This window comes from Salmo trutta, chromosome 4 (genome assembly GCF_901001165.1).
Source record: "Salmo trutta chromosome 4, fSalTru1.1, whole genome shotgun sequence".
Taxonomy (NCBI): Eukaryota; Metazoa; Chordata; class Actinopteri; order Salmoniformes; family Salmonidae; genus Salmo; species Salmo trutta.
In genome coordinates this window covers 72986710-73000157 of record NC_042960.1, presented here as the reverse complement: position 1 = coordinate 73000157, position 13448 = coordinate 72986710, and the positions used below count along the sequence as shown (strand labels likewise).

General features: G+C 43.1%; 1 protein-coding gene across 4 annotated transcripts in view; it reads left to right on the top strand.

The window, feature by feature from the left end:
- cfap161 (cilia and flagella associated protein 161) overlaps nt 1–11431 on the top strand; it is a 31135-nt gene extending 19704 nt beyond the window's left edge. The window contains exons 7-10 of one of the 4 annotated variants that reach the window (XM_029752010.1): nt 539–661; nt 1329–1402; nt 10263–10379; nt 11216–11335. In XM_029752010.1, coding sequence (XP_029607870.1) covers nt 539–661; nt 1329–1402; nt 10263–10374 — 309 coding nt within the window. In that variant the 3' untranslated portion in view covers nt 10375–10379; nt 11216–11335. Of the gene's footprint in view, nt 1–538; nt 662–1328; nt 1403–3387; nt 3574–10262; nt 10380–10732; nt 10747–11215 lie in introns of those variants that run through there. The other 3 variants (XM_029752011.1, XM_029752009.1, XM_029752012.1) reach the window with 3 other exon arrangements.
- Nucleotides 11432–13448: the final 2017 nt, after the last annotated feature.

Below are 13448 nucleotides of genomic sequence, written 5' to 3'. Positions count from 1 at the left end.
TAACAGACATGTATCCCTGACCCCTAACCCCTAACAGCCATGTATCCCTGACCCCTAACAGACATGTATCCCTGACCCCTGACCCCTAACAGACATGTACCCGACCCCTAACAGACATGTATCCCTGACCCCTAACAAACATGTATCCCTGACCCCTAACAGACATGTATCCCTGACCCCTAACAGACAAGTATCCCTGACCCCTGACCCCTAACAGACATGTATCCCTGACCCCTGACAGACATGTATCCCTGACCCCTAACAGACATGTATCCCTGACCCCTAACAGACATGTATCCCTGACCCCTGACCCCTAACAGACATGTATCCCTGACCCCTAACAGACATGTAACTCTTTCTTTCATTGAACGACTGCTTCATTCATGTCACCTGGATTGTCTTCAGGCATTCTTCACTTTATCTTCATTTTTTTCTTACTTTATTTTCATCTCAGTTTTCTTTCTTATCGTTTTTGTGAGGTATATTTTAGCTAGGTTATGAAATATGCTTTGCAAATAAAGTTTGCTGTGATTTGAAGTGTGCCAAGAAGTCCCGCCTCCAGGAAGTGATCATGGAGCATCAGGCTAACTTCCTGTCCTGGTGGAAGGTTTTACACAATGACCCTCAGGAAAGACTGGAGCATGAGGGGCTGCCTGTTCCTGTACGTAAAAAGCGAGCACACACACACACACACAGTTCTGTTATCAGTAGACCAGTTTATACCTTGCGTTAGCATGTGGTATATGTGATCTGATCAACATTTGACATGTCTACCCTTTGTTTTAAAATGTGTCCCTTTTCTGTCTACTGTGTCCACATTGTGACCAGATTTCCTGGTCCCTCTCTGTATGCAAATCATTTGACAGATATTCTTTGAAAATATGATTTATTTATTTTAAGGCACTTATTGATGCTATATGTCAATGGTGCCACCTGTCAATGATTTGAGGGCAGTATAATGATGGTTTGACCATCCAGATCTGTTTACACTTGTTAGATATCCAGACACAATTGGTCCCTATCTAGCTCCAGGTGTGGTCAGGAACTTCTGATCTGTCTCTCTCTACAGGCCAACAGTAAAGTGCTGTAACTCTGTCTCTCTACAGACCAACAGTAAAGTGCTGTAACTCTGTCTCTCTACAGGCCAACAGTAAAGTGCTGTAACTCTGTCTCTCTACAGGCCAACAGTAAAGTGCTGTAACTCTGTCTCTCTACAGGCCAACAGTAAAGTGCTGTAACTCTGTCTCTCTACAGGCCAACAGTAAAGTGCTGTAACTCTGTCTCTCTACAGACCAACAGTAAAGTGCTGTAACTCTGTCTCTCTACAGGCCAACAGTAAAGTGCTCATCTCCCACTGCAAGACCAACCAGGCTCTGGCTGTTCTAGGACAGCACATCTTGTGGTAAAACATTAGAGAACCCTGTAAAGGTTACACAGGATAGAAGCAGCAGTAGTCTATTAGTAGTCTATGTTGGATTTTGTAGTAGTAATAGTAGTAGTAGCAGTACTAGTAGTACTAGTATCTAATATTAAACCTATTCCTGCAGGACTCTGTATGGTAAAGAATGTAGTAGTAGTATTAGTAGTAGTGGTGGTAGTAGCGTAGTAATAGTATATAACTGCAGGACTCCATTTGGTAAAGAATATGAGGTGACAGTAGTAGTAGTAGTAGTAGTAGTAGTATAGTGTATTAATTCAACAGAACTCCACATGGTAAAGAATATCAGGTGACAGTAGTAGTAGTAGTATAGTGTATTAATTCAACAGAACTCCATATGGTAAAGAATATGAGGTGACAGTACTAGTAGTAGTAGTATAGTGTATTAATTCAACAGAACTCCATATGGTAAAGAATATGAGGTGACACCAGTAGTAGTAGTATAGTAGTTATATAGTGTATTAATTCAACAGAACTCCACATTGTAAAGAATATGAGGTGAGAACAGTACTACTAGTAGTAGTAGTATAGTGTAATAATTCAACAGAACTCCATATGGTAAAGAATATGAGGTGAAAACAGTACTACTAGTAGTAGTAGTATAGTGTAATAATTCAACAGAACTCCATATGGTAAAGAATATGAGGTGACACCAGTAGTAGTATAGTAGATATATAGTGTATTAATTCAACAGAACTCCACATTGTAAAGAATATGAGGTGAGAACAGTACTACTAGTAGTAGTAGTAATAGTAGTAGTATAGTGTATTAATTCAACAGAACTCCATATGGTAAAGAATATGAGGTGACACCAGTAGTAGTAGTATAGTAGTTATATAGTGTATTAATTCAACAGAACTCCACATTGTAAAGAATATGAGGTGAGAACAGTACTACTAGTAGTAGTAGTAATAGTAGTAGTATAGTGTATTAATTCAACAGAACTCCACATTGTAAAGAATATGAGGTGACAGAGGTAGTAGTAGTTATATCGTGTATTTTTTTCAACAGAACTCCATATGGTAAAGAATATGAGGTGGAAACAGTACTACTAGTAGTAGTAGTATAGTGTAATAATTCAACAGAACTCCATATGGTAAAGAATATGAGGTGACACCAGTAGTAGTATAGTAGTTATATAGTGTATGATTTCAACAGAACTCCATATGAGGGATAGTAGTAGTAGCTAGTATGGTAGTATTGTACCTTTATTTAACTAGGCAAGTCAGTTAAGAACAAATTCTTATTTACAATGACGGCCTACCCCGGCCAAACCCGGACGACGCTGGGCCAATTGTGCGCCGCCCCATGGGACTCCCAATCACGGCCGGTTGTGATACAGCCTGGATTCGAACCAGGGTGTCTGTAGTGACGTCTCAAGCACTGAGATGTAGTGCCTTAGAACACTTTGCCACTCGGGAGCCCAACCCTAGTAGTAGTAGTTGTAGTATTATTATTAGTAGTAGTAGTAGTAGTTGTAGCTAGTAGTACTACAGTTGTAATATTGTTTATTATTGTTCCTAACAGGAGTCCATATGGTAAAGAATATGAGGGGACAATAGTATTGTAGTAGTTGTAGTAGTATTGTAGTAGTAGCTAGTAGTACTACAGTTGTAATATTGTGTATTAATGTGTCTAGCATAACTATGTATGGAAAAGAATACGAGGTGGCAGTTGTAGTGGTAGTAGTTAGTAGTACTACAGTAATAATATATTGTGTATTATTGTGTCTAACAGGACTCTGTATGGTAAAGAATATGAGGTGGCAGTAGTAGTAGTAGTCTAGTTTTACTGTAGTAGTAGTAGTTTTACTATAGTAGTAGCAGTAGCCGTAGCTAGTAGTAGTATTTGTAGAATTAATAGTATTAGAATTTTATTAGTAGAAGTAGTGTTGTAGTAGCAGTAGTAATAGCAATATTATAGTATTAATATTGTATTGTGTCTAACAGGACTCCGTATGGTAAAGAATACACTAGTAGTAGTAGTATTATTGTAGTAGTAGTACTACAGTAATAATATTGTGGATTATTGTGGCTAACAGGGCTCCATATGGTAAAGAATACGAGACAGCAGTAGTAGTAGTAGTAATCCCTAAAATGGTGCCGAAGAAGAAGGTAGACGTTTTACATGCCCCCAACCGATTGTGTTTTTTGTTTGTTTATTTGCTTTGTTTTTTACTTATTTTGTACATAATGTTGCCGCTACCGTCTCTTATGACCGAAAATAACTTCTGGACATCAGGACTGTGATTACTCACCACAAACAGGCACGACGTGAACGACGTACTGCTTTCCCGGGAACAGGCCCAAATCCCCGTCATTTGCGTGATGAGAAGACGGACGTTTTTTACTTATTTTGTACATAATGTTGCCGCTACCGTCTCTTATGACCGAAAATAACTTCTGGACATCAGGACTGTGATTACTCACCACGGACTTCCTTTAACGAGTCTGACGGGGCCGACGCGTACAATATACTGCTTTTTTGGGAACAGGCCCAGATCCCCGTGATTTGCGTGAAGAGAAGGCGGAGAAAAAGGGGCCAGAGGGCGGGCTGCCTTCTGAGAATGAACCCCCACTTCCTTCCATTCAGCTAGCAAACGTGCCAATCTTTGGACAATAAAATAGATGACCTACGCGGAAGATTAAACTACCAAGGTACTTTCTTGTATACTGGAGCCTCAGAATGGAATGAGTTGCCTCTGCCTATAAAAACAACATCCTCTCTGGACAGCTTTAAAAATAAAGTAAAAATATGTTTGATGTCTTCTGTGCCCATATGAATAACCCCTATGATGTAACTGGAATGACGAGATAGATGTTCTTCTTCTATGTTTTTGTTTTATTATTTCACTGCTATACTGTGTTGGATCTTGTCTAGCCATCTTGTCTCAAGAGGACCACAATGGAAATAAGTCCCCAGACTTTATTGTGTGTTATCCTCGATGATTTTATTTATGGCTTTTAGGTTTTATGTGTGCTTGTTTTTTAAAATGGTCGAATTAATAAACTAAACTTAAACTAAACGGGACATTAAAAACTGTAACATCTTATTCTTCACGGAGTCGTGGCTGAACGACGACACTATCAACATACAGCTGGATGGTTATACGCTGTATCGACAGGATGCAACAGCGGCGGCGGACTATGTATTTTTGTAAACAACAGCTGGTGCACGATATCTAAGGAAGTCTCGAGCTATTGCTCGCCTGAGGTAGAGCATCTCATGATAAGCTGTAGACCACACTATCTACCTAGAGAGTTTAAATCTAGAGAGTTTACATACCACCACAGTCAGAGGCTGGTACTAAGACAGCATTGAATGAGCTGTATGCTGTCATAATCAAATTTTATTTGTCACATACACATGGTTAGCAGATGTTAATGCGAGGGTAGTGAAATGCTTGTGCTTCTAGTTCCAACCATGCAGTAATATCTAACTAGTAATCTAACCTAACAATTTCACAACAACTACCTTAGAAAAAACAAGTGTAAAGGAATGAATAAGAATATGTATATAAAAATATATGAATGAGCGATGGCCGAACAGCATAGGCAAGATGAGGTAGATGGTATAGAGTACAGTATGTACATATGAGATGAGTAATGTAGGGTATGTAAACATTATATAAAGTGGCATTGTTTAAAGTGGCTAGTGATACATTTATTACATACATTTTTCATTCTTAAAGTGGCTAGAGATGAGTCAGTATGTTGGCAGCAGCCACTCAATGTTAGTGATGGCTGTTTAACCTCTATGGGACCGGCGGGACGAATTCGTCCCACCTACGTAACAGCCAGTTGAATCCTGTGGCGCGATTTTTAAAACGTTTGAAATGCTATTACTTCAATTTCTCAAACATATGACTATTTTACAGCTATTTAAAGACAAGACTCTCGTTAATCTAACCACACTGTCCGATTTCAAAAAGGCTTTACAACGAAAGCAAAACATTAGATTATGTCAGCAGTGTACCCAGCCAGAAATAATCAGACACACATTTTTCAAGCTAGCATATAATGTCACAAAAACCCAAACCACAGCTAAATGCAGCACTAACCTTTGATGATCTTCATCAGATGACACACCTAGGACATTATGTTATACAATACATGCATGTCTGTTCAATCAAGTTCATATTTATATCAAAAAACAGCTTTTTACATTAGCATGTGACGTTCAGAAAAAGCATACCCCCCGCAAACTTCCGGGGAATTTACTAACAATTTACTAAATTACTCACGATAAACGTTCACAAAAAGCATAACAATTATTTAAAGAATTATATATACATTACTCCTCTATGCACTCGATATGTCCGATTTTAAAATAGCTTTTCGGATGAAGCACATTTTGCAATATTCTAAGTACATAGCCCAGCCATCACGGGCTAGCTATTTAGACACCCACCCAGTTTAGCCTTCACCAAAATCACATTTCCTATAAGAAAAATTGTCTTACCTTTCCTGTTCTTCGTCAGAATGCACTCCCAGGACTTCTACTTCAATAACAAATGTAGGTTTGGTCCCAAATAATCCATCGTTATGTTCCATCAGCGACGTTTTGTTCGTGCGTTCTAGACACTATCAGAATGGTAAATCACGGTCGCGCGCATGGCGCAGAACGTGACAAAAAAATTCTAAATATTCCATTACCGTACTTCGAAGCATGTCAACCGCTGTTTAAAATCAATTTTTATGCCATTATTCTCGTAAAAAAGCGATAATATTCCGACCGGGAATCTGCAATTAGCTAAACAGCCGAAGGAAAATACTGCACGTGGTCGAATCGGGCACGCGCCTAATTCCATTGTCCTCTGATCGGCCACTTGGAAAAGGGGATTCTGTGTTTCAGCCTGAGGCTGCCTCGTCATCGTTCAGGTTTTTCCCGGGTTCTGAGAGCCTATTGGAGTCCTAGGAATTGTCACGTTACAGCTAAGATCCTGACTCTTCAATAAACAGAAGCAAGAACAACAACACCTTGTCAGACAGGTTACTTCCTGCATGAAACCTTCTCAGGTTTTTGCCTGCCATAGGAGTTCTGTTTTACTCAGACACCATTCAAACAGTTTTAGAAACTTTAGGGTGTTTTCTATCCAAACCTGAACAATAATATGCATATTCTAGCTTCTGAGTTGGTGTAGGAGGCAGTTAAAAATGGGCACATATTTTTTCCAAAATTCTCAATACTGCCCCCTAGCCCGTAGAGGTTAACAGTCTGATGGCCTTGAGATAGAAGCTGTTTTTCAGTCTCTCGGTTCCAGCTTTGATGCACCTGTACTGACCTCGCCTTCTGGATGATAGCGGGGTGAACAGGCAGTGGCTCTGGTGGTTGTTGTCCTTGATGATCTTTTTGGTCTTCCTGTAACATCAGGTGGTGTAGGTGTCCTGGAGGGCAGGTAGTTTGCCCCCGGTGATGCATTGTGCAGACCTCACTACCCTCTGGTGAGCCTTACGGTTGTGGGCGGAGCAGTTGCCGTACCAGGCGGTGATACAGCCCGACAGGATGCTCTCGATTGTGCATCTGTAAAAGTTTGAGTGATTTTGGTGACGAGCTGAATTTCTTCAGCCTCCTGAGGTTGAAGAGGCGCTGCTGCGCCTTCTTCACCACGCTGTCTGTGTGGGAGGACCAGTTTGTCCGTGATGGGTACGCCGAGGAACTTAAAACTTTCCACCTTCTCCACTGCTGTCCCGTCGATGTGGATAGGGGGCTGCTCCCTCTGCTGTTTCCTGAAGTCCACGATCATCTCCTTTTTTTTTTACATTGAGTGTGAGGTTATTTTCCTGACACCACACTCTGAGGGCCCTCACCTCCTCCCATTAGTCCGTCTCGTTGTTGTTGGTAATCAAGCCTACCACTGTAGTGTCGTCTGCAAACTTGATGATTGAGTTGGAGGCGTGCATGGCCACGCAATCATGGGTGAACAGGGAGTACAGGAGAGGGCTGAGAACGCACCCTTGTGGGGCTCCAGTGTTGAGGATCAGTGGGGTGGAGATGTTGTTACCTACCCTCACCACCTGGGGGCGGCCCGTCAGGAAGTCCAGGACCCAATTGCACAGGGCGGGGTCGAGACCCAGGGTCTCGAACTTAATGACGAGTTTGGAAGGTATTATGGTGTTAAATGCTGAGCTGTAGTCGATGAACAGCATTCTTACATAGGTATTCCTCTTGTCCAGATGGGTTAGGACAGTATGCAGTGTGATTGCGATTGCGTCGTCTGTGGACCTATTGGGGTGGTAAGCAAATTGGAGTGGGTCTAGGGTGTCAGGTAGGGTGGAGGTGATATGATCCTTGACTAGTCTCTCAAAGCACTTCATGATGACGGAAGTGAGTGCTACGGGGCGATAGTCATTTAGCTCAGTTACCTTCGCTTTCTTGGGAACAGGAACAATGGTGCCCCTCTTGAAGCATGTGGAACAGCAGACTGGGATAAGGATTGATTGAATATTTCGTAAACGCATCAGCCAGCAAACAAGAAAATGCTCACCCAGAGGCGGCGCTCCTAGTAGCTGGGGAGTTTCATGCAGGGAAACTTAAATCAGTTTTACCAAATTTCTATCAGCATGTTAAATGTGCAACCAGAGTGGAAAAAAAACTCTTAACCACCATCGTTCCACACACAGAGACAAATACAAAGCTCTCCCTCTCCCTCCATTTGGAAAATCTGACCATAATTCCATCCATCCTGATTCCTGCTTACAAGCAAAAATTAAAGTAGGAAGCACCACTAGATAAATAATAAAGTTGTCTAATGAAGCAGATGCTAAGCTGCAGGACTGTTTTGCAGCACAGGCTGGAATATGTTCCGGGATTCCTCCGATGGCATTGAGGAGTACACCACCTCAGAGACTGGCTTCATCAATAAGTGTATCAATGACGACGTCCCCACAGTGACCGTACGTACATACCCCAACCTGAAGCCATGGATTACAGACAGCATCCGCACTGAGCTAAAGGCCAGAGCTGCCACTTTCAAGGAGTGGCACTCCAACCCGGAAGCTTATAAGAAACCCAGCTATGCCCTCCGATGAACCATCAAACAGGCAAAGCTTCAATACAGGACTAAGATCGAATCATACTACACTGGCTCTGACGCTCGTCGGATGTGGCAGGACTTGCAAACCATTACAGACTACAAAGGGAAGCACAGCCGAGAGCTGCCCAGTGACACAAGCCTACCAAACGAGCTAAACTACTTCTAAGCTCGCTTCGAGGCAAATAACACTGAAACATGCATGAGAGCACCAGCTCTTCCGGAAGACTCTGTGATCGCGCTCTCCGCAGCCGATGTGAGTAAGACCTTTAAACAGGTCAACAGTCACAAGGCCGCAGGGCCAGACAGATTACCAGGACGTGTACCGCGAGCATGCGCTGACCAACTGGCAAATGTCTTCACTGACATTTTCATCCTCTCCCTGTCTGAGTCTGTAAAACCAACATGTTTTAAGCAGACCACCATAGTGCCTGTGCCCAAGACAACTAAGGTCACATGCCTAAATGACTACCGACCCGTAGCACTGACGTCTGTATCCATGAGGTGCTTTGAAAGGCTGGTCATGGCTCACATCAACACCATTATTCCAGAAACCCTAAACTCACTCCATTTTACGTCCCGCCCCAACAGATCCTCCACACTGCCCTTTCCCATCTGGACAAAAGGAACACCTATGTGAGAATGCTGTTCATTGACTACAGCTCAGCGTTCAACACCATAGTGCCCTCTGCAACTGGATCCTGGACTTCCTGACGGGCCGCCCCCAGGTGGTAAGGGTAGGTAACAACACATCTGCCACCCTGATCCTCAACACGGGGGCCCCTCAGGGGTGCGTGCTCAGTCCCCTCCTGTACTCCCTGTTCACTCATGACTGCACGGCCAGGCACGACTCCAACACCATCATTAAGTTTGCCGATGACACAACAGTGGGAGGCCTGTTCACCGACAACAACAAGACAGCCTATAGGGAGGTCAGAGACCTGGCCGTGTGGTGCCAGAACAACAACCTCTCACAGAACGTGATCAAGACAAAGGAGGTAATTGTGGACTACAGGAAAAAGAGGAGCGAGCATGCCCCCATTCTCATCAACGGGGCTGCAGTGGAGCAGATTGAGAGCTTCAAGTTCCTTGGTGTCCACATCACCAACAAACTAACATGGTCCAAACACTCCAAGACAGTCGTGAAGAGGGCACGACAAAACCTATTCCCCCTCAGGAGACTGAAAAGATTTGGCATGGGTCCTCAGATCCTCAAAAGGTTCTATAGCTGCACAATCGAGAGCATCCTGACTGGTTGCATCACTGCCTGGTATGGCAACTGCTCGGCCTCCAAACGCAAGGCACTACAGAGGGTAGTGCTAACGGCCCAGTACATCAGTACATCCTGAAGAGGATTTCCTCAGGAGGGGCTTTTATTTGTAACAGTAGAAGAGGGCGGTTCCAAGACGCCTGATCATATCTGTGCTCAGGGGGGCGGGCCAATGACTTAGTTAAACTTTAAAGGGAATACAATTATCTTACATTAAAGGTTTAGCATCACATCATTTCACAAATAGTTTCATCTTTACTCATTCAAATTATACAATAATTAGATGCAAAAACCATAATTGAGAAATGTACACATTCAGAGATATAGTTATGTGTGTTTTCTGTCCTTCGTGAGGGCACCAAATGAAGCAGACTCAACATAACTGTCCCTTAAGTGTCCACGTACCCTTCCCACATTCTTACAAGTGGACATATAGTTTCATTTTCCCATTTTGGGGATTGAGGACTTCGGCCACGTGAAATCCTTTGTTCACTCTGTGGTCTCTCTCTTTGCATGACCAGTGGGAGAGAGTCTCCGCCGGGGAATTTAAGACCTGAGATAACAGAACGTGGGTGTAGGAGAGTGAGAGAAGGGGGAAGCCAGGATCTACACCGAGAAAGGGCCACATCATGACACATGTAAATCTATACCACCGTCATCCAGCACAGATAGAAAATACCTTTTAACATTAGGTCTTTCCTGACACATAAAGAAACAGGAGTTATTCCTGAAATAAAAACCCAACTTTTGAGATACAAATTGTGTGTGCTATTTGAAACTCCGTTTTTAATCTATCCAGATACCAAGATAAGAGGCCACCCTTTCAATGTGTTGATCATTTACTGTTAAAATCTGTCTGCTTTGAGATTGGAAAAAAACATGAACTGTCTCTTTCCATTGTTGTTTCTGAATGTCGTCAAATTATGAGAAGCATCTTCAATTTTAGAGGCACAGGAATGTAGCAGTATAGTAGTAATATTGTGTCTGACAGGACTCCGTATGGTAAAGAATATGAGGTGACAGCAGTAGCAGTAGTATAGTAGTAATATTGTGTATTATTGTGTCTAACAGAACTCTGCATGGTAAAGAATATGAGGTGACAGTAGTAGCAGTAGTGTAGTAGTGCGAGTAGCTAGTAGTAATATTGTATATTATTGTCTAAAACAGGATTCTGCATGGTAAAGAATATGATGTGACAATAGTCATCATGTAGTATTAGTACAATTGTAGTAGTATTATTGTAATAGTGTAGTAGCAATATTATATATTCCTGCAGGACTCCGTATGGTAAAGAATACCAGGTGACAGCAGTAGTAGTATTGACGTATTGTAGTAGTAGTAGTAATATTGTATATTCTTGCAGGACTCTGTATGGCAAATAATACAAGCAGTAGTAGTAGTAGTAGGCAGTAGGCAGTAGTAGTAGTAGTATTGTAATAGTGTAGAAGTAATATTATACTGTATATTCCTGCAGGACTCCGTATGGTAAAGAATATGAGGTGACAGCCCACACCTTCCTGGACTCCCATAAGGCCGAGCGAGACATCAACCATTGGCTGCTGCTGACCGCTGACCCTGCAGGGGCCGGGCTTACTCTACTGGACCGCCCATAGACACACAATGGCATTTAACACGCACAACAGGGCATCTGAAATTAAGTAAAGTCTCAATAAAGGTTTGATTCTGATTATCTCGTTGTTATTACTGCTCTCACAATAAAGGTGGGTGATCATAGTACAGTGGAAAGGGTTACTGGGTTAGTACAGTGTAATGGTTAGTACAGTGGAAATGGTTACTGGGTTAGTACAGTGGAAAGGGTTACTGGGTTAGTACAGTGGAAAGGGTTACTGGATTAGTACAGTGGAAAGGACACTGCAGCTGCCCTCTGCCTGGGACACTGCAGCGGCTCTCTGCAGCTGCCTGGGACACTGCAGCTGCTCTCTGCCTGGGACACTGCAGCTGCTCTGCCTGGGACACTGCAGCTGCTCTCTGCCTGGGACACTGCAGCAGCTCTCTGCCTGGGACACTGCAGCTGCTCTCTGCCTGGGACACTGCAGCTGCTCTCTGCCTGGGACACTGCAGCTGCTCTCTGCCTGGGACACTGCAGCAGCTCTCTGCCTGGGACACTGCAGCAGCTCTCTGCCTGGGACACTGCAGCTGCTCAATGCCTGGGACACTGCAGCTGCTCTCTGCCTGGGACACTGCAGCTGCTCTCTGCCTGGGACACTGCAGCTGCTCTGTACCTTCCTGCTGTCTGATTCCCTTCCATCCTACAACAGGTAACACCTACACATTAATTAAACAGGAAAGTCACAATTTAAAAATGCAGATTTTGTCTTGGACATTTGATGGGAGAAATGACTGATGTACAGTTCATGATGATTGCCTAATCACACATATGACATTTTGGAAAGATGTGACCTTTTTAACCCTTCGAAACAGCCCCTATGACCCCTGAGTTTCAAGTCTTTACGTTAAGAACTGACTGATTAACAGTGTTGAATGCAGTGTTTTTACCTAACTGCAGGTTGTGAAATCAAAACCACTTTTAGGGTAATTAAACCACTTCCGGTTGCTCCAGGAAGCTTAAACTCAACACAGATAATCCTCATAGAGGCCTGATGTATTGTGATTGAAGACAGTTTGATTTGGCATTCATAATCCACATAGGCATCAGGTTGAAGTTAGGGGAATAGGCAATGTATTCCTATGGGGAGAGATATCATTGTAAACCTTTAGAAGAAAACACCCTGTTTTCACTGTTAAGGGTTAATTCCACACGGTCAAGGTTAGGCTTGCGCAGATCGGGAGGACCTTAGGAACGTTCCTGTGGTTGAATTGTGTTTCTAGCCTCAATGGTTCTGCAGCTGTCACCCAAAAGCACCTCACATTTCAGTCAGGCTTAATTTTGGGCCTACTTTTTTGCACGGTCGCTGCACTCAGCCCGAGCGAGCTATGGTCAAGTGGGGCATCTCCTTGAACTCGGCACGGCCTAGAGACTACGGTGATGCCATTTGCCAACACTTTTAGTGTTGATTTCAGTCTGTCCATTTGGTGATGGTTCATCACTGTTTAAACTTATTGGAAACTGACAAAAATCAGCGTCCATCAGTCAATAAGATATCATTCTGACACCAAACAGATACATACTGAGTCCAAACCCACTTTGTCCAACTCGTTTAGAAGCCAACTATCACATATTTCAGAGCAGGCCCAAAATTCACAGCGCCTTCTGTTAAAACCATACAAAATAAAATAAACACGTAGTTACCTTCTAGCTGAGGGTCCAGTTCTGACATTATGTGTAAGCCTAGCTGAGGCGACCCTGAATCCTGAGTTTCTGCTCGATAGGTCATTCGGAGCCCGAGCAGCGACCTTAGTGCTGAAAATTCACTTATTCCGGGCATTGCAACGGGGTCCCTGAAAGAGCTATCGGACAGAAACATAAGGGTCCGTCTCTATGGGCCGAGGCAATTTCAATGCACCTAGTCTTCGGATTCTGGGACTTTTCTAAATGTCGTCCTTTTCACGACGTTCAAAATTAATTGAAGTTATTGCAAATGGACAACGCTGTTTCTTGGCCTGAAAACCTTCTAGAGGTTCATAACTCACCGTGCACTATCGACTTAACTTCTTTGGGCTATGTGGGACGTTAGCGTGCCACCTGTGGCGCACCCTATCAACAGCAGGTGCATTTCAAGAGCGGC